General features: G+C 42.7%; 2 protein-coding genes across 9 annotated transcripts in view; one reads left to right on the forward strand and one right to left on the reverse strand.

Moving 5' to 3' along the window:
* scyl3 (SCY1-like, kinase-like 3) overlaps positions 1 to 1,509 on the forward strand; it is a 20,581-nt gene extending 19,072 nt beyond the window's left edge. For 2 of the 3 annotated variants that reach the window (XM_031785452.1, XM_020475485.2), the window contains exon 13: positions 363 to 1,456. In XM_031785452.1, the coding sequence (XP_031641312.1) occupies positions 363 to 428 (66 nt within the window). In that variant the 3' untranslated portion in view covers positions 429 to 1,456. Of the gene's footprint in view, positions 1 to 362 lie in introns of all 3 variants that reach the window. The other variant, XM_020475484.2, reaches the window with a different exon arrangement.
* firrm (fignl1 interacting regulator of recombination and mitosis) lies at positions 703 to 17,351 on the reverse strand. 6 transcript variants are annotated; one of them, XM_020475481.2, is made up of 24 exons: positions 17,310 to 17,351; positions 16,527 to 16,645; positions 16,284 to 16,323; positions 15,761 to 15,849; positions 15,552 to 15,656; positions 15,195 to 15,335; positions 14,876 to 15,038; positions 14,599 to 14,683; positions 14,296 to 14,434; positions 13,469 to 13,623; positions 13,224 to 13,372; positions 11,824 to 11,953; positions 11,435 to 11,621; positions 10,803 to 10,885; positions 10,481 to 10,532; positions 9,911 to 10,000; positions 9,552 to 9,737; positions 8,877 to 8,993; positions 8,682 to 8,777; positions 7,865 to 7,978; positions 6,986 to 7,090; positions 3,464 to 3,544; positions 2,289 to 2,450; positions 703 to 1,952 (listed from the first exon to the last, which is right to left on the reverse strand). In XM_020475481.2, the coding sequence occupies exons 2-24, from the start codon at positions 16,614 to 16,616 to the stop codon at positions 1,752 to 1,754; spliced, it is 2,760 nt and encodes a 919-aa protein (XP_020331070.1). In that variant the 5' UTR covers positions 16,617 to 16,645; positions 17,310 to 17,351; the 3' UTR covers positions 703 to 1,751. The 6 variants fall into 6 exon arrangements, with proteins under 6 accessions (XP_020331070.1, XP_020331069.1, XP_020331071.1 ...); XM_020475480.2 differs by having other exon boundaries at positions 16,987 to 17,351; XM_020475482.2 differs by having other exon boundaries at positions 15,195 to 15,419; positions 16,987 to 17,346.
* Positions 17,352 to 18,325: the final 974 nt, after the last annotated feature.

Raw genomic sequence — 18,325 nt, forward strand, 5'->3', positions numbered from 1 at the left:
TGGGGCTACAACAAAAAATGTTTGCTGTTGGAAAACTGGTTTAAGTGAAAGAGAATTTTGTGTTTATGGCAGTTGAGCCTTTTTTTTTTTTTTTACTGATAGATCACTACTGGAATTCTTTGTATTTTGACTTTCTGGTTCCTCCCCTAATGTGTAGGTGAAAGGCAGCTAATATATGGCATTCCTGCATGTAACTGGTTCATTTTCAGGCAAGTGATCATAAACTTCAGGCAACCAACATAATAGTCCTGAGCCTTTCAGAATGTAATGTCAATCCCATGTACTATAAAGGAAATTCATTAGCGTAAGAAAAGTTCCTGCTTCATGAGTGGCCATGTTAATTAAATCTCTGTATTCCACAGACGGAAGCAGAAGGCTGGGAAGAAGGAGATGACCTTAACTGGGGAGAGGATGAGAACACCTGGTGATTAACAGTTACCTGGCTGGATCTATTACTCAGACACGTTGTAGAGACTTACATGTTGCTGGTTACTGCAGCACTTCAATTTCCAGGATACACCTCTCCTTAACCAGCCAATCAGAACTGGAACACCTGCACATCCTGTTCTAAACCGTTATCATGAAGTAATATTGCTAATGAAAAATAAATGTGATGGGATGTGAGACACTGAAGAATACATTTTACAATTGAGATTTTAATCAGTTTTCAGATGGTTAATAAGATGACCATCCATCCTGTTACTAAGGAATTATATCTATGGGAACTTGACTTTTTGTACTAGAATGATGTGAGGGGACTCTTTGGGATTGTTACCAGCTAGACTGGGGCAGCAGACTGACCTTGAGAATCCTTCATCATAGTTTGCCAAAATGTCATCCACTAAACTAGTGGACTGTTTTAATTCTAGTTTTGTGCCAAACATTTCTCATCTGGCAGTTTTAATTTGGATGACTTTTTGAGAGGGGGAACCTCAAGTCCTTCCTGAGAATTTTCAGAAGATCTCCTCACGTCCCTCTGGGGAGAGCATGCAAGGATTTGAGGAAGACTTGATAAACCCCTGGAGAGATGTGAGATTTCTTTTTGGGGGGGGGAATAGACTTTGAATGAAAGATTTGACTATTTGTATCTTTCTGGTGGAATAAAAGGTTTTATGATTACGTCTGGTTTTAATTTTACGGTTCCGTTGTCTGACAAGCCTAATAGTGTCGGGATGGAAGCGGGGCATGGTTAATTTAACTGCCTTGTTCAGGGGCAGGATGACTTTACCTTGCCAGCTGTGTTTAGATCTTAGCAACCTTTTGGGTTACTGGCCCAACGCTCTAACCACTACCTGCCGCCCCAGTGCTCAGCTTCACTTGCACCGCGTGACATTTGTCAACAAAAAAATGCTAACAGTAAGAAGGTCTGATTTAAAGTGAAAGCAACAATCCCAAGCTTTTTAATGGACCATCTTGATTTCCCAGTTCAAGCACATGATTAAATTGCTCTTTCCTGCCTTGTCTTATGAGTGGCTACAATGGACCTAGATTAAATTATACCGTACTGCAGCTTCACTTGCAATATTGTCTGTTGATTGAGAACTAGTGAATTTGTGCTGTAGAGATCCACAGGATGTCACATTCACCAGCAGAGGGCAATCATGAACCTCTTGTCAATCCAGTCTGGACACACCCAACTTACTGAAAAGACTCCATATTCAAGGGATTCATGTTTAATAAGGACTGACCCTTTCCCCCCCCCCCATACAAACCCTATTTTATAAAAAAAATATACAAAAATGTCCAGTTCACTAGTGGTTTGGTGGGTTGGCTGTGCTGATATGGGTTATCAGAGTCTGCAGCTCCTGTAGTCTGGATGTCACCCAATCTGGGGTGTCGGTGGCATGCCCCTCTACCAGCGTCTGCAGGGCCCTCAGGGAACTCTCAGCTGTCTGGAGGTAACGGCTGTACTCCTCAACACTGGTTTCCTGCCGTGCTCGCTTGGGACAGGGCTGGATGGGGATGGTGGGGGGGGGTAATGAGTCACTGTATCATTGTCCAAGTCTGAACACTTACAAAATACATCCCAACTTCCATGAAGTAATCACTGACGGGACAGACTTGGTGAATAATGTACGATCAGTAATTACGTCTAGGAAGGGAAGTGAAATGAATAAGGTATTTTGAGCTATTGGTTCAGAGACAAACTATTAGTTTTTTTATTACCACCATCTCACTGAATAAATCTGCCAAGTTTGCCATCAACAGCTGTTGTAGAGTTAATCTTTCACCCCCCCCCCCCCAAAAAAAACACAAATATGGTCACAGGCATCAGCCTCATCACTCACCTCGGTGTCAGCAGTGGACTGGTCATCATCGGCAGATGCAGCTGAAACCTCAGCAGCAGTTTTCTCATTGGTCTCCAGTATGATGTTGTGTCTATCAAGAACAGGCGTCTCCAATCTTAACCTCTCAAGCCGAGTCTCCGCCGTTTCCTGTGCGTTAATAGTCTAGAAGAACACATGTTATGGTAGAAAAGCACAATATGTTTTAATACTGTTGTTTTATGCAATAGAACAGGGTTCTTAGAACTCACGTGTGAACTGAGAGGAGTCTCTGAAGCTTGGGCTGGCAACTGATTAAGTGATGGCTAGGTGTTAAAACCCAACAGCCACATTCCATTCTATGATCAGTGGTGCATGTGAGGGACTGAGCCTCCATCTGTAAATAGCCCATCCAACTACCTCATCCCCATATGTTGTTGTTTTTTTTGCTCCTTTGCACCCCCAGTATCTCTACTTGCACATTCATCTTCTGTACATCTATCACTCCAGTGTTTAATTGCTAAATTGTAAATACTTCGCCACTACGGCCTATTTATTGCCTTACCTCTCTAATCCTACCTCATTTGCACACACTGTATATAGATTTATTTCTATTGTGTGATTGACTGACCGTACGTTTGTTTATTCCATGTGTAACTCTGTGTTGTTTGTGTCACACTGCTTTGTTTTTTTATCTTGGCCAGGTCGCAGCTGTAAATGAGAACATGTTCTCAACTGACCTAAAAAAAAAATGGTGTCTAAGGTACCAGGGACGAGATCTGTTATGAATTGCTGATAAGGAGAACCTCGTCTTGGGGGCCAAACCCTGGTTTCCATACAATGAGAACAGTCTTCATAGCAGATACTGTCTGCTATGAATTACTCATTTATTTCATAATAATCCTAACCGTTTGACCCATTCCACACATCTGTTGTTTGTCATGTATTCAGGAGGCTGTGTCTTAACTATAAAATGATGTGGCTCAGTTCTGCTAGTTGAGTTTTTGGCGGCTACCTCCTAGTGGTTACTTACCAACTCCATTACTGCAGTAATTAAATAAAGTTAAATTATTTGGGGGAAATAAAATGGAAAAAAAAGTCTCCCCTTTGATTATAATAATTCCACGACAATGTTCAGTCCCATCTTTTATTATCTCCAGGTCCCAATGATTGTGTATTGGATGTGTACCATTCATTACCTTACTGAGGAAATTCACCACTTTGTTTTTGGTGTCTTCTGAAGACAAGCTCTGGGAGATCACCTCCTCATGATTGGTGACCTGAAACATGAACATGACACGTTAGTCATTTAGCAGACACTCTTATCCAGAACGACTTAGATGTAATCACATCAATTGGCCCAGCATCGTCCAGGTTTGGCCAAGGTAGGCCGTCATTGTAAATAAGAATTTGTTCTTAACTGACTTGCCCAGTTAAATATAAAAAAATAATAATAATAATTAACACAGTGCTGTAAGTTCACACCCCTTTACTTTGTCCACATTTTGTTGTGATATAGCCTGAATTTAAAATTGAGATTGTGTCAATTATCTACACAGAATTCTCCAGAAGGTCAAAGAGGAATTTTTGTTTGTAGAAAATTGTCTTGAGTCAATAAGTATTCAACCCCTTTGTCATGGCAAACCTAAATAAGTTCAGGAGTAAAAATGTGCTTAACAAGTAATAAGTTGAATGGACTCATTCTGTGTTCAATAATATTGCTGAACATGATTTTTGAATGACTACCTAATCTTTGTACACCACAAATACAATTATCTGTCGAGCAGTGAATTTCAAGTAGTCTCAACCACAAAATACCAGATCATTTTCCAATGCCTCGCAAAGAAGGGCACCTATTGGTAGGTGTGTAAAAATGTAAAAAGCAGATGCTGAATACCCTTTGTGCATGGTGAAGTTATTAATTACACTTTGGATGGTATATCAATACACACAGTCAGCACAAAGACACAGGCGTCCTTGCCAACTCAGTTTCCGGAGAGGAAGGAAACCGCTCAGGGATTTCACCTTGAGGCCAAGGATGACTTTAAAACAGTTAGAGTTTTTTGGCTGTGATAGCAGAAAACTGAGGATGATCAACAACTTGGTAAATACTCCACAATACTAACCTAAATGTCAGAGTGAAAAGTAGGAAGCCAGAATAAACATATTCCAAAACATGCATCCTGTTTGCAACAAGGCACTAAGGTAATACTGCAAAATATATGCTAAAGAAATTCATTTTTTGTCCAGAATATAAAAAGCTGTATGTTTGTATGCAAATTCAACACAACACATCACTGAGTACCACTTCATATTTTCAAGCACTGTGGTGGCTGCATCATGTTATGGCTATGCTTGTCATCAGCAAGGACTAGGGAGTTTTTTTTTAGGATAAAAATAAACAGAATAGAGCTAAGCACAGGCAAAATCCTAGAAAACCTAGTTGAGTCTGCTTTCCAACAGACACTGGGAGACTAATTCACCTTTCAGCAGGACAATAACCTAAAACACAAGGTCAAATATACACTGGAGTTGCTTACCAAAACCACATTGAATGTACCGGAGTGGCCTAGTTACAATTTGGACTTAAAAATCGTCTTGAAAATCTCGGGCAAGACTTGAAAATGGCTGTCTAGAAATGATCAACAACCAACACTACAGAGCTTGAAGAATTTAAAAAAGACATGTGCAAATATTGTTACAATCCAGGTGTGGAAAGCACTTAAGAGACTTAACCAAAAAGACTCACAGCTGTGATCGCTGCCAAAGGTGATTCTAACATGTACAGCTGAAGTCAGAAGTTTACACTTAGGTTGGAGTCATTAAAACTCATTTTACAACCACTCCACAAATTTCTTGTTAACAAACTATAGTTTTGGCAAGTCGGTTAGGACATCTACCTTGTGCACGACAAGTAATTTTTCCAACAATTGTTTACAGACAGATTATTTCACTGTATCCTAATTCCAGTGGGTCAGAAGTTCAAACACTAAGTTGACTGTGCCTTTAAACAGCTTGGAAAATTCCAGAAAATTATGTCATGGCTTTAGAAGCTTCTGTTAGGCTAATTGATATCATTTGAGTCAATTGGAGGTGTACCTGTGGATGTATTTCAAGGCCTACCTTCAAACTCAGTGCCTTTTTGCTTGACATTATGGGAAAATCAAAAGAAATCAGCCAAGACTTGAGGAGCAATTGAAGGTACCACATTCATCTGTACAAACAATAGTACGCAAGTATAAACACCATGGGACCACGCAGCCATCATACCGCCCAGGAAGAAGACGCGTTCTGTCTCCTAGAGATGAACGTACTTGTGCGAAAAGTGCAAATCAATCCCAGAACAACAGCAAAGGACCTTGTGAAGATGGAGGAAACAGGTACAAAAGTATCTATATCCACAGTAAAACAAGTCCTATATCGACATACCCTGAAAGGTCGCTCAGCAAGGAAGAAGCCACTGCTCCAAAACCGCCATAAAAAAAACAGACTACGGTTTGCAACTGCACATGGGGACATTTGGAGAAATGTCCTCTGGTCTGATGAAACAAAAATAGAACTGTTTGGCATAATGACCATCGTTATGTTTGGAGGGAAAAGGGGGAGGCTTGCAAGCCGAACACCACCATCCCAACCGTGAAGCTTGGGGGTGGCAGCATCATGTTGTGGGGGTTCTTTGCTGCAGGAGGGACTGGTGCACTTCACAAAATAGATGGCTTCATGAGGAAAGAAAATTATGTGGATATAATGAAGCAACATCTCAAGACATCAGTCAGGAAGTTAAAGCTTGGTCGCAAATAGTCTTCCAAATGGACAATGGCCACAAGCGTACTTCCAAAGTTGTGGCAAAATTGCTTAAGGACAACAAAGTCAAGGTATTGGAGTGGCCATCACAAAGCCCTGACCTCAACCCTATAGAAGATTTGTGGGCAGAACTAAAAAAAAGCATGTGCGAGCAAGGAGGCCTACAAACCTGACTCAGTTACACCAGCCCTGTCAGGAGGAATGGGCCACAATTCACCCAAGATATTGTGGGAAACTTGTGGAAGGCTACCCGAAACGTTTGACACCAGTTAAACAATTTAAAGTCAATGCTACCAAATACTAATTGAGTGTATGTAAACTTCTGACCCACTGGGAATGTGATGAAAGAAATAAAAGCTGAAATAAATCTCTACTATTGTTCTGATGTTTCACATTCTTAAAATAAAGTGGTGATTCTAACTGACCTAAAACAGGGAATCTTTACTTGGATTAAATGTCAGGAATTGTGAAAAACTGAGTTTAAATGTATATTTGCCTAAGGGTGTATGTAAACTTCCAACTTCAACTGTATTGACTCAGGGGGTTGAATAGTTATCTAATGAAGATACATTAGTGATTTTTTTTAAAGTTATAATTTCTCTTTCAGTTTGACAAAGGTATTTTGTGTAGATCGTTGAAGAAAAATTACAAATCCATTTTAATCCCACTGTGTATTGAATCCATTTTAATCCCACTTTGGAATACAACAAAATGAGAAAAAAAGTCTAGGGATGTGTATACTTTCTGAAAGCACTGTACATGCACATTGAAGTGCATACGTACATTAAAATGGCAACTATCCCTCCAGTTTTAAATAAAAACTCAGCCAAGTGCCCTCAGGAAGAAGGAAACTCATAGGAATTTTTAAGATACATTATATTCCTATCACTTAAAAACAGTGTTCAGGAGAGTCTCACCTCTGCAAAGTGGGCGAAGGCCTCCAGGGTATGTTGGTTTATTAGCCAGGACCGCTCAGCTAGCAGGACCCCAAACACATCACTCAGCCTGGGAAACACCTGACTCTGTGGACGACACACCACACACGCGCATCTGTTGGTCACATATACCTTAAAAAATAAATAATTCAAGTAGGGTCGTGGATCAGACAACCAGTCAGTATCTGGTGTGACGATTTGCCTCATGCAGCACGACACATCTCCTTCACATAGAGTTGATCAGGCTGTTGATTGTGGCCTGTGGAATGTTGTCCCACTTCTCTTCAATGGCTGTGTGAAAGTTGCTGGATATTGGCGGCAACTGGAACACGCTGTTGTACACGTCGATCCAGAGCATTCCAAACATGCTCATTGGGTGACATGTCTAGAGTATGCAGGCCATAGCAGAACAGACCTTTTCAGCTGTGCATTATCATGCTGAAACATGAGGTGATGGCGGCGTATGAATGGCATGACAATGGGTCTCAGGATCGCATCACGGTATCTCTGTGCATTCAAATTGCCAATTGCACGCTCCCAAAAAACTTGTGTTGTGTGACAAATCTGCACATTTTAGAGTAGCCTTTTGGTGCACCTGTGCAATGATCATTCTGTTTAATCAGCTTCTTGATATGCCACACCAGTCAGATGAATGGGATTATCTTGGCAAAGGAGAAACGCTCACTAACAGGGACGTAAACAATGTGTGCACAAAATTTGAGATAAAGCTAATTGTGCATATGGAAAATTTCAGGGATCTTTAATTTCAGCTCATGAAACATGGGCCCAACACTTAATATTTTTTGTTCAGAATACATTTTTCTGTCCATCATACAGTAGTACCTGGCTATCATACAATACCTGGCTATCATGTGGGATGAACACCTTGCCTAGAGAGGCCAAGAACTCCAGAGCAGCCAGCAGCAGGTCATCAGGACACTTCTCAGAGACCATGGCTCCCACACACACAAGGGCCTAAAAACACACTCAATCAATTTATAATATACAACAACTGGTAAATAGTCGCTGGAATTTCAGCCAGGTAGCTCAAGGACTCTGGCTACTTTTAGCCTGATAGCTTCTAACGTTAAAACGGGGCCTGAACCCAGTATGAGTAGTTGACTGAAATGAAGCTATATTCTTAACAAAAAGATAGGCTACTATAAGTTCTCATAACAAAATTAACGTGGCTTTAGTAGTGAGGCCGGCCACCATGGAGGCAGAGAGAGACAGAGACATATAGAGAGAGAGAGATGGAGAGAGAGTCTGCCTACCCACATCCATCCCTACACATGCAGTCAGAGCCGGCCCTAGCCTTTTGGGGGCCCTAAGTGAAATGTTGTTGGCGGGCCCCCCCACACCTTGTGAGCAAAACATTTTAGCCGTTTTCCGTTTTGAATATGATATCTGAGTGAGAGTGACTAACAAAATCAATGGGGCCCCTCCCGGTCGGTAATTTAACCATGATTACTACTAGTTTAGATAGCTGGCTAGACTAACTTACCAATGAAGAAAATGTTTTTTCTGACATGGGCTAATTGAGAGATTGTCGAAATTGCACCTTTTGTATTCTACTAGTCAAGTTCCCTCCTGTGCGTTGTCTGGATAGCCCACTGGACCTGATAATTTAGCACATCACTGAGCATCATAGTCACTGAAGTGAGTTTGTGTTCTGTACCTGACAGATGACCTGTGGGTCAAAACTCTTCACCAAGATGGCTGACATGGAGAGGAGGAGTTTCAGAGTGCACTGGATGCTAGGGTGGCTCTGCACCTGCCAATCAAAAGGGATAGAGTTAACTGAACAGGCAAAACTGTACACCCAAATGTACTTGTGAGTGTGTTTGCGTGTGTCCAGAAGCACTTCCCTCACCTGACTGGGACACATGGCAACCCAGAGTTGTGAGATGATCGTCAGTGCAGACGACCCACACTCTGCCTCTGGAGATACACCTCGAACCACCATCAGCAGGGACAACAGCGCTTTGTTCTGGGGGGCGGGAAAATGGGCCGAACTGACATGCCATACTGTAGTGCTTTCATTCTAAATTATAAACAGAACGGTCCACTTAGGACGACAAGAAATGTCCTTATCTACCCTGATTTTCCTCATACGAAACAAGATTTATTTTATTGGTACTTTTTATCTAAGCTCTTAAACCAAACTCTTCACCTTCTCTAAGCTCGTATAGCCAGTCATGCTCTTTCTATTCAACACCTACTATAGGCCAGGAGATACCATGCAGCAGATAATAGTGTAGCCTTGCCCTGTCTATCTATACTCTTGGTAATGAAATGAGACCTTCAGCGTGGTCACTAAGGCCGAAATGTGTCACGAGGCATGTTCATTATTTATTTATTTAAAAAAAGGTGCCTGCCTGTCAATGAGGCTGTATAAAACAAGTAGGTTCAGCACTATCCCTCCAGTGGAATAGAATACAACATTAACTTTAGTGTTCAGCTGGGCACTAAAAAGCGTTTTTGATAGGCTTTGATCCTTGGTCTAAAGCAGCTTCTGAACCGAGGGAGTCTGAACTGTCCTCCTCACCACTTTGTCCAATTGTCCCAGTTTGCACCCAGCCTTCTGCCAGTTTGTCACAGTGGTGTCAGTTAAGGTGATGATGTCTGCCTCGACCCGCTGCCGGGCATCATGGGAAAGGGCTCTAAGAAGGATGTGACACCATACAGGGAGGTTGTCATCCTGGGAGGGAGGGAAACGCTCTACCAACTCCATCTACAATGAAAACACACAGAAGTGTATAACACATATCACATGAAAAACACACACTCGGTCAAAATGTAAATAAAAAAAACACACCCATAAGCTCATATCACTTTATAAAACCAGAGAGCGACAGCCCCCCCCCCCACACACACACACACGTTTTCTCCGTGCTGCTGTCTGACCTGGTGTTCAGGAGTCATGAGGAACACCATACGTCTCAGCAGCAGAGACAGGTGGGACAGCTGGTAACACTCCCCACCACACGACTTCACCTGGGGGGGGGTGGAAAAAGGGAAGGTAGGTAGCTTCAGTTTATTTCATGACCTGGGGCACGGTTACTAACAGGTGTCTCCTTCCCCCAGGATCCAGAAACACCAATTGTCGCCTCTGTCGGGGTATCAGAGAGGCCCTAGTCTACAGCCACCTTGCCCACAGAGAGATGCCAAATCCACCCCTAAGGCTTGCACCCTACACACTTGTGGAGATCTGACTGGATTTGACAGGTGTTAAGCCATCTGGTAGCAGCTCCAGCTTGCCTTGTGATAGGCTAAATACACCACATGTCTTATAACAATCAAATCCTCTCAGATCTCCACAAGTGCGTAGGCCTTAGGGGTGGATTTGGGACTGGGCCTTGGGGATAGGGATGATAAACTAGGATACACACAGAGAGAAAGAGACAGACAGAGAGAGATCACTGATCGCAAGGGAGAAGGTGTGACCCCTGTGGTCCGCCTGTCCTCTCTACTCACCAGCTGAGCTGTGAGGAGACCGTGATGCAAGCACAGTTCAGCTGTACCATACCTGCAGAGAGAGGACAGAGTCACTCACAGCCGGCAGCAAACACACAGGACATGCAACGTACATTTATGTGAAGTGTACTTTACATTTACATTTACAGAGAAGACTTCCAGTTAGTACATCAACATTTTTTTTAAAGGTGGTTTGGTTGAGACAACCACATAAGCATAGTGAGCTAATTTTGTCCCTGGAAAAAAAAAAAAAAGCATCAGTTTATAAGCAATGTCAGTGTTGGTGGAAGGAAGGCCGGTGTTTTTGTGGCCAGATGCTCACCGGGCCATGAAGCACCACACGTCAGTAGCCAGCAGAGCCGTCTGGGTGTCAGGCTGCAGCACGGCCTCCAACAGACTACGCTCCTGATGGATGGATTAGCACAAATGAAGGACAGAGAAAGAGAGAGAGAGAGAGAACAAAACATAAAGAGAGGAAGGTTTGGTATGACATCATAAACTGATCCACAGTAGAAAAACAGTTGCGTTTCAGGGTGATAATTTCACCAGAAATGACCTTGTTGTTTCCACTAAATTAAACAGAGAACGGAGATTTGGTATAATATCATAAACATACTGTATCCACAATTTCATCATAATGCAATCATTTACAGTTTTTCCAAGCTATGAAAAACTCATGGGCCAAAGTGCTGTGTAGAGTATGTGTGTGTACACGGTGTGTGTAAAATTCTTACACACAATATCTTGGGGGCGGCAGGGTAGCCTAGTGGTTAGAGCGTTGGACTAGTAACCGAAAGGTTGCAAGTTCAAATCCCCGGGCTGACAAGGTACAAAATCTGTCGTTCTGCCCTTGAACAGGCAGTTAACCCACTGTTCCTAGGCCGTCATTGAAAATAAGAATTTGTTCTTAACTGACTTGCCTAGTAAAATAAAGGTAAAATAAAAGGGCCTCACCAGTAGGGGGAAGTGTTCTGGGGGCAGCGATGCCACACGGGCACAGAGCATCACGCAGACGTGATGATGTAGGGTCACATTCCCCTGGGCTTGACCCTTCATCATCACCCCAGGCAACAGGACTGGAACCCTGCGTTCCATACAGCACCGCCTGAAGCTCTGGAACAAGGCCCGGAACAGAGGCAGTCTGAAGACAGGGCAGGCAGGGGGGGGAGAAGAGAGAGGGGAGAGAGAATGCCAGATCAAATAAATGTTTGGATGAAAATGAAATACTTGATGTATTATGGAGTTTTTGGGACTATTTAATTGGTTATTTTGCACTAGTCAAACTAAATAAAAAACTATTTGACTAATGTCTGGTCGACAGCCATAGTCTAGAGCCCTCCTACCTGGGTGTGTCCTCAGGGAAGTGGCTGCCGTCACACCACAGCTGCAGTGCCTCCTCTGGATGGGAGGGGAACTGACCCATGACACTCACCAGCAGGAGGCAATGAGGTAACTCTGTCTCAGGACTCAACTCTACATACAGGTACACAAACAGGACAGGCAGGGGCCACAAAAAGGCTCACACTCAACACAAGGTGGGCCTGACAAGACTCATGAGACTGTAGGCCTACTGGTAAAAATGGACACAAGGGGGTATTTTAGGCATTATTATTAGTGACATTTTTAGGCATTATTATCGCAATCTACTCTTTTTAATGACTCAAGTCGTGCTTCATTTTTTGTTGTTGTGAGTGACTCGTTCATTTAAGTAATTAGTTTTGACCCGCTGACCGCAGTGAAGTCCTACAGCAGGATTACTACACTCTCCTCTGGCTCAGTGGCTCCAGAGACGTCCTCTGACCAACTACTGTCTGTCATGTAGCCGTGCAGGAAAACAGATCGTGCTGCAGGCAGCATAGACGAAAAATACATTTTTAGAAATGATCATTGGTCGCATGGGGCAAGAATGAATACAATGAATTATTGAATGTTATGATGGACACAGCTTTGTAGAAACAAAAACGTACACAGCCTCTGTTCAACAAACTCGAACAAGAATAGTTTGGGGGGGGGGGGGGGGGGGGACTGCAGTCGAAACGATATTGTTCTTATCACCCATATCAGCCGTTCACAATCTAGTCCGGCCACAACTAGACTTCGTTTTCAAATGCATCAAGAAATGATCATATTTGTTTTGCTAGCGATCAACATTGTTGACATGAACTTGTAGAATCATGAGTCTTCAGTTCATCGTTTGCAGGTAAAGGTGGTCCTGTGTGCACTGGGCATTACTGTCTCAAAAGGAACTAAACGAGTCGAAAGGTTCAGTCAAAAGAACGAATGAGTCGATAAGATCAGAGTCAGTAAAAAAAAAGAGCTGAACTTCTTATCTCTACTGTTTATGTCGCCTGATTAATGACGGATAACAAGCAGAGCCCTGATATTCAAAGTGGTACTTTGGCCTTATGAGATGTGAGAGAATTGTGTTCCAAGTTGACCTCTGACCCCCCCCCCCCAACAGAAGGGGTGTGTGTGTGTGTGTGTGTGTGTGTTTTGCTACATATGTCTCGAGGCGGAAAGCATCCCTACAGTACATTGACAGAGGCCCCAGATGGACGTGGGACAGTGGACATGGATGTAATAAGGAAACAGACTGTGCAATTCAAGACCAAAGGCTCATGGCAGTAAAGTGCATCATGGTAAAGTAAAGTGCACCAAACAATGTCAATAAAGCACATGGGTTAGCATAGACTGCAGTATTTCATATTTTTCTACACATGGGTGAAGGTAGAGGTGGACTCACGCTGGCTGGGGTTGAGGACGGACTCGGCGAAGGGTCTGAGGGGGAGCAGCTGGGAGAGCAGAGCGTCCATGGGCACCAGAGCTGCTCCGTTCAGCTCCTCAGACAGAGGGGAGGGGAGCACTGGGGAACACAGGCTGGGGGGAAACTTGCTGTGGATAAAATATCAAACATTAACCCTAGAGGGGGGGTGTGTGTGAGTGAGTGTACAGTACGCGTGAGTTGCAGAAAGTGTAGCTGTATTGTACCTGACGATTTGAAGGTAGAGTTGGTGGAAGCGTCCGCAAGACTTAGAAAGAAAAGCCTTGAATTCCTTTATGTAATGAACTAATGTGTTGGCAAAAAATCTGCACATCTTTGCAGTTTTCTGAAAAAGCTTGTATTCTGGGCTGTGTGCCACCTGCTGTAGAAAACACAGAGACCAGCGGTTCAACAGGACAGCAGGAACAACCAGATCAAGCAGAGAGCATTGTTTCACTGTGTGGCTGTGTTCTACCCTTCACCTCATGCTCAGACATCTAGGGTCACAGTGAGAACGTTGCATTTCTGTCCTGAATTGACCAGTAACAAACTGGTCAAACAAAATGTTCTCTATTGTTGTGTAATATTAATGAATAATACATTTGGACTCCAGACTTTATTTGCACACACTGTATACAGATTTTTCTATTGTGTTATTGACTGTACGTTTGTTTATGCCATGTGTAAATATGTGTTGTTTGTGCTGCTTTGCTTTATCTTGGCCAGGTGGCAGTTGTAAATGGCCAACCTGGTTAAATAAAGGTGAAATAAATAAATAATTATAGAAGGAAATCAGCACATTCCACTCATCAAGGTCATGTTTAGTGAGCACGCAGCAACAAAAAACATGAGGAAATTAATGAAAGATTAATGCCAACCCGGTGAGCACAAGTTGAAGATTTATTTTCAACGTCTTCTCAACCATAAATATACATTTCAACGTCTTTTCAAACAAAAATATCTATTTTCAACAGCTTTTCAACCCAAAAGATGTATCGTCGTCTTTCGCTCATAGGGTGTGTTCCTCAAGACTGTGATGTGATTGGCCGTGTACCTGTGGCCCCGCCTGACTGATCTGCTCAGCCAGCTCCAGGCAGCTGTGGAACGATGCCAGCAGGTCATCGCACAGACAGGATGTGATGTCACCGTGACGAAGCCGCTCCTCCACCAACGACCCATACTTCACACACTGCCTGATCAGATCAATCAATCAGTCAGCCAACAAAAACAGCCAGAAAGATTTAAATTATCAGCAAAATGTATTGTTTGTGGGGCGGACTATACTTAGTGAATAATTCATTTACAATCGATCAGATAATGTTTATGATGATTAAAAATGTACACGTTCTATACTTACTTAATAATGAATTTCCATGTGTTGGCGTGTAGTGCGATGTCAAGGTTTGAAATAACCGAGCATATATCCAGGAGACTATGAATCACTGAGGAAAATAAACACCTTTTCATTGTCATCACCGAGGCAAAAACTATTGTTAATGTATGACAATGTCTTACCATAACACTGAATAGTATAAAATGGTCCCTTTTATCTACAGTGAGAATTACTACCCACAAACAACCAGACGGATGCATAAGTCTCTTCCGAGAGACACACACACACACACACCACACACCAGTGATGATGTCGGAGACGTCGCCCTCCGAGGCTGTGTTCTCCAGGGAGATCCTGTCCATTAGTTCCATCAGGCCTTTCTGTAGTGAGTAAGCCTCTTTAAACAGGCCCTGAAGCAGGTCTCCCACCAGGGACAGACGCCCACAGTACACTTCCCCACTCTCCTGGGGAAACAGTCATTCCCACAACATATTGTAATAACGCCACTGACTCCATACAGTACAAAACTACATATGAACATGATGGACAGAGAGATACTCCTAGACATAGACATTTGCACAGTAAGAATAATTAAAACAGTGAATTCCTTGCAGTCATACCTTGCAGTGTTGGAAGGTGTTCCTGAGGACCTTAAGGATGCAGGAGGGTAAGGAGCGGATACTATCCAGGGCAGGAGCCTCCTCAAATGAGCAGACATGACGCACACAGCCAGACAGCACCTCCAACACCTGCACCATCACCTGGCAAACAGAACTCCCCCCAGCTAATGATGTCCACTCAGTACAATTAGCATTCAGATTTGAAGAGGGGAAAACAACTTATACCTTAAAACACAACAGAGAGAAAGACAGGGGAGTGATTCTCTCTCATGTTGTATCAGAGACAGAGAGAGACAGGGGAGTGATTCTCTCTCATGTTATCAGAGACAGAGAATTTACCAGGCATTAAGAACACACCTGTAGAATGTTCCTGAGAAAAGAGTGTATTTCCGTGTTCTGAATGGACAGCCCTCCTACTTGGTTAGTGATCTCTTCCATCAGTGTGTTGAACATCTTCCCGACCTGCAGACATTACAACAGTTAAACACACACACACACACACACACTGAGCTGATGCTTATGAACATGCGTGTCTGTGTCCAAACAAGAAATGAAATATGTCCTACCTTAGGTAAGACCTTGGAGAAACACTCGTCTTCCAGCTCTGACAGGCTGAGGTGAGGCAGGAACATGTCTGTGATGATTTTCAGCACATCTAAAAGAAGACACAAACATGAAATGAGAGAACGAGTACCACTGGCACTTCACTCCAGGCCTTATTCATGGAGAACACTGAATTATGACTGGGGTTTACTGACAGGTGACAACTTCTGATTTTACCTTTACTTAACCAGGTAGGCCAGTTGAGAACAAGTTCTCATTTACAACTGCGACCTGAACTTCATGTCCCCAACTACAATGTGAGTCAAAAACTGTCTTTACACACCATTATAAGTATGTACGCATATATATATTTATATTCCAGTCTCCGACGTTGCTCGTTCTGATATTTTTTAAACGTTATTGCTAGGTATTGCTACACAGTTGGAGCTAGAAACACGTATTTTGCTGGACCTGCGATAACGGCAGCAAATCTGTGTTTTCACGACTCGTAAAACTTTGATTTGATGTTAAAAAGATTAGACTTACGTATATGTTCTTCCCAGCTTTCGGTCTTATAATGCATGGAGTACACACAGTTAAGGAGTTCAAAGGTAATGCCATTTGACTTCAACAGTAGTAGCTACACATACAGGCATACCACATAAACTGGATAGGTTTGAAGTGCCTTTGTGCAGATCCCAGAACTGATGTTTACAGTAATTTCAACCATAATTAAATAATTTATGCCCCATACCATGTTTTGTACAATAGTGACCCACGAAAGGATATGATGAGTTTGGGGAGGACGGATTTGACTTCCAGCCGACAGGTGTCCTTACTCCATTGGACCACCTCTTCCAACAGAGTGGTCTGCGACATGGTGATGATGACAGCCTAGGTGGTGTACACTACAAAACAAAGAACATTATTCTCGTACTTTTCTCTACAAACCATAGATGTAGCAAGCTACTAGTTAAATCATAGGAATAGAAACACCGGTTAAACGCAACGATTTACGATGGAGTTGAGCGGCGACTAGTGTGGGCAGACAGCTCTAATGTCGTAAAATGAAGTTCTTATCAAAACTACTAATTTTAGCATCCAAAGAACAATATTGTGTGTATATTGTGGGCTATTATTTTGGTGCTGAAGTCAGTCGTTTTGAATCATTTTATTTGGCATCAGAGCCAACCAACTCTATCGTAAATCGTTGCGTTTAGACGGCTAAGGAGGTTGTGCAGGCACTAACCTTGTCAAGGTTAGCTAGCTGGCTGCAGGTTAGGTTTGGATAACAGCACCGCTTACAGCCAGCTCGTTAGCAAGGTAGCTAGTTAACAAGCTTCGCTCTGATTCCGTTGACGTTAGCCATCTAAGTAGCTAGCTAGCATTGATAAGCTTGTGTTTACCTTGCTACTTTCTTTCAGTAGTTCACAAATCCCCACGAAATGTACATTCTACTTGCGTTATTACATGCATAGAAAAACGACATGTCTTGCTTCGCTAGCTAACTGGTTTAAAAAATATTCAAACTGTATCGAGATTTTATGGAAAACTTTAGTCAAAAAGAGGTACCTGTGTGAAGCTAGCCACAATAAGGATGAGCGACTATAGAGGAGTTTGCGGTTTTCCTTCAAAGTAAAAGTCTATCATTGAAAGTGATTCAAACAGATACAAATAGTGGAATAATGACACATTTGGACGAGATAATGCTAAACAAGGTCGGAATTTGTTAATTTTGCAACCACAACAAACAAAAATATCGCACTGTGGCTGAACTAGATTGTAGGATTCCATTGTAGGCATACTTATATGCAATGTTGTTGTTGTTTTTTACCTTTATTTAACCAGGTAGGCTAGTTGAGAACAAGTTCTCATTTGCAACTGCGACCTGGCCAAGATAAAGCATAGCAGTGTGAACAGACAACACAGAGTTACACATGGAGTAAACAATTAACAAGTCAATAACACAGTAGAAAAAAAAGGGGAGTCTATATACATTGTGTGCAAAAGGCATGAGGAGGTAGGCGAATAATTACAATTTTGCAGATTAACACTGGAGTGATAAATGATCAGATGGTCATGTACAGGTAGAGATATTGGTGTGCAAAAGAGCAGAAAAGTAAATAAATAAAAACAGTATGGGGATGAGGTAGGTAAAAATGGATGGGCTAGTTACCGATAGACTATGTACAGCTGCAGCGATCGGTTAGCTGCTCAGAGATAAAAGTCTCCAACTTCAGCGATTTTTGCAATTCGTTCCAGTCACAGGCAGCAGAGAACTGAAACGAAAGGCGGCCAAATGAGGTGTTGGCTTTAGGGATGATCAGTGAGATACACCTGCTGGAGCGCGTGCTACGGATGGGTGTTGCCATCGTGACCAGTGAACTGAGATAAGGCGGAGCTTTACCTAGCATGGACTTGTAGATGACCTGGAGAAAGTGGGTCTGGCGACGAATATGTAGCGAGGGCCAGCCGACTAGAGCATACAGGTCGCAGTGGTGGGTGGTATAAGGTGCTTTAGTGACAAAACGGATGGCACTGTGATAAACTGCATCCAGTTTGCTGAGTAGAGTATTGGAAGCAATTTT

Source organism: Oncorhynchus kisutch, linkage group LG13 (assembly GCF_002021735.2).
Source record: "Oncorhynchus kisutch isolate 150728-3 linkage group LG13, Okis_V2, whole genome shotgun sequence".
In the NCBI taxonomy this organism is placed as follows: domain Eukaryota; kingdom Metazoa; phylum Chordata; class Actinopteri; order Salmoniformes; family Salmonidae; genus Oncorhynchus; species Oncorhynchus kisutch.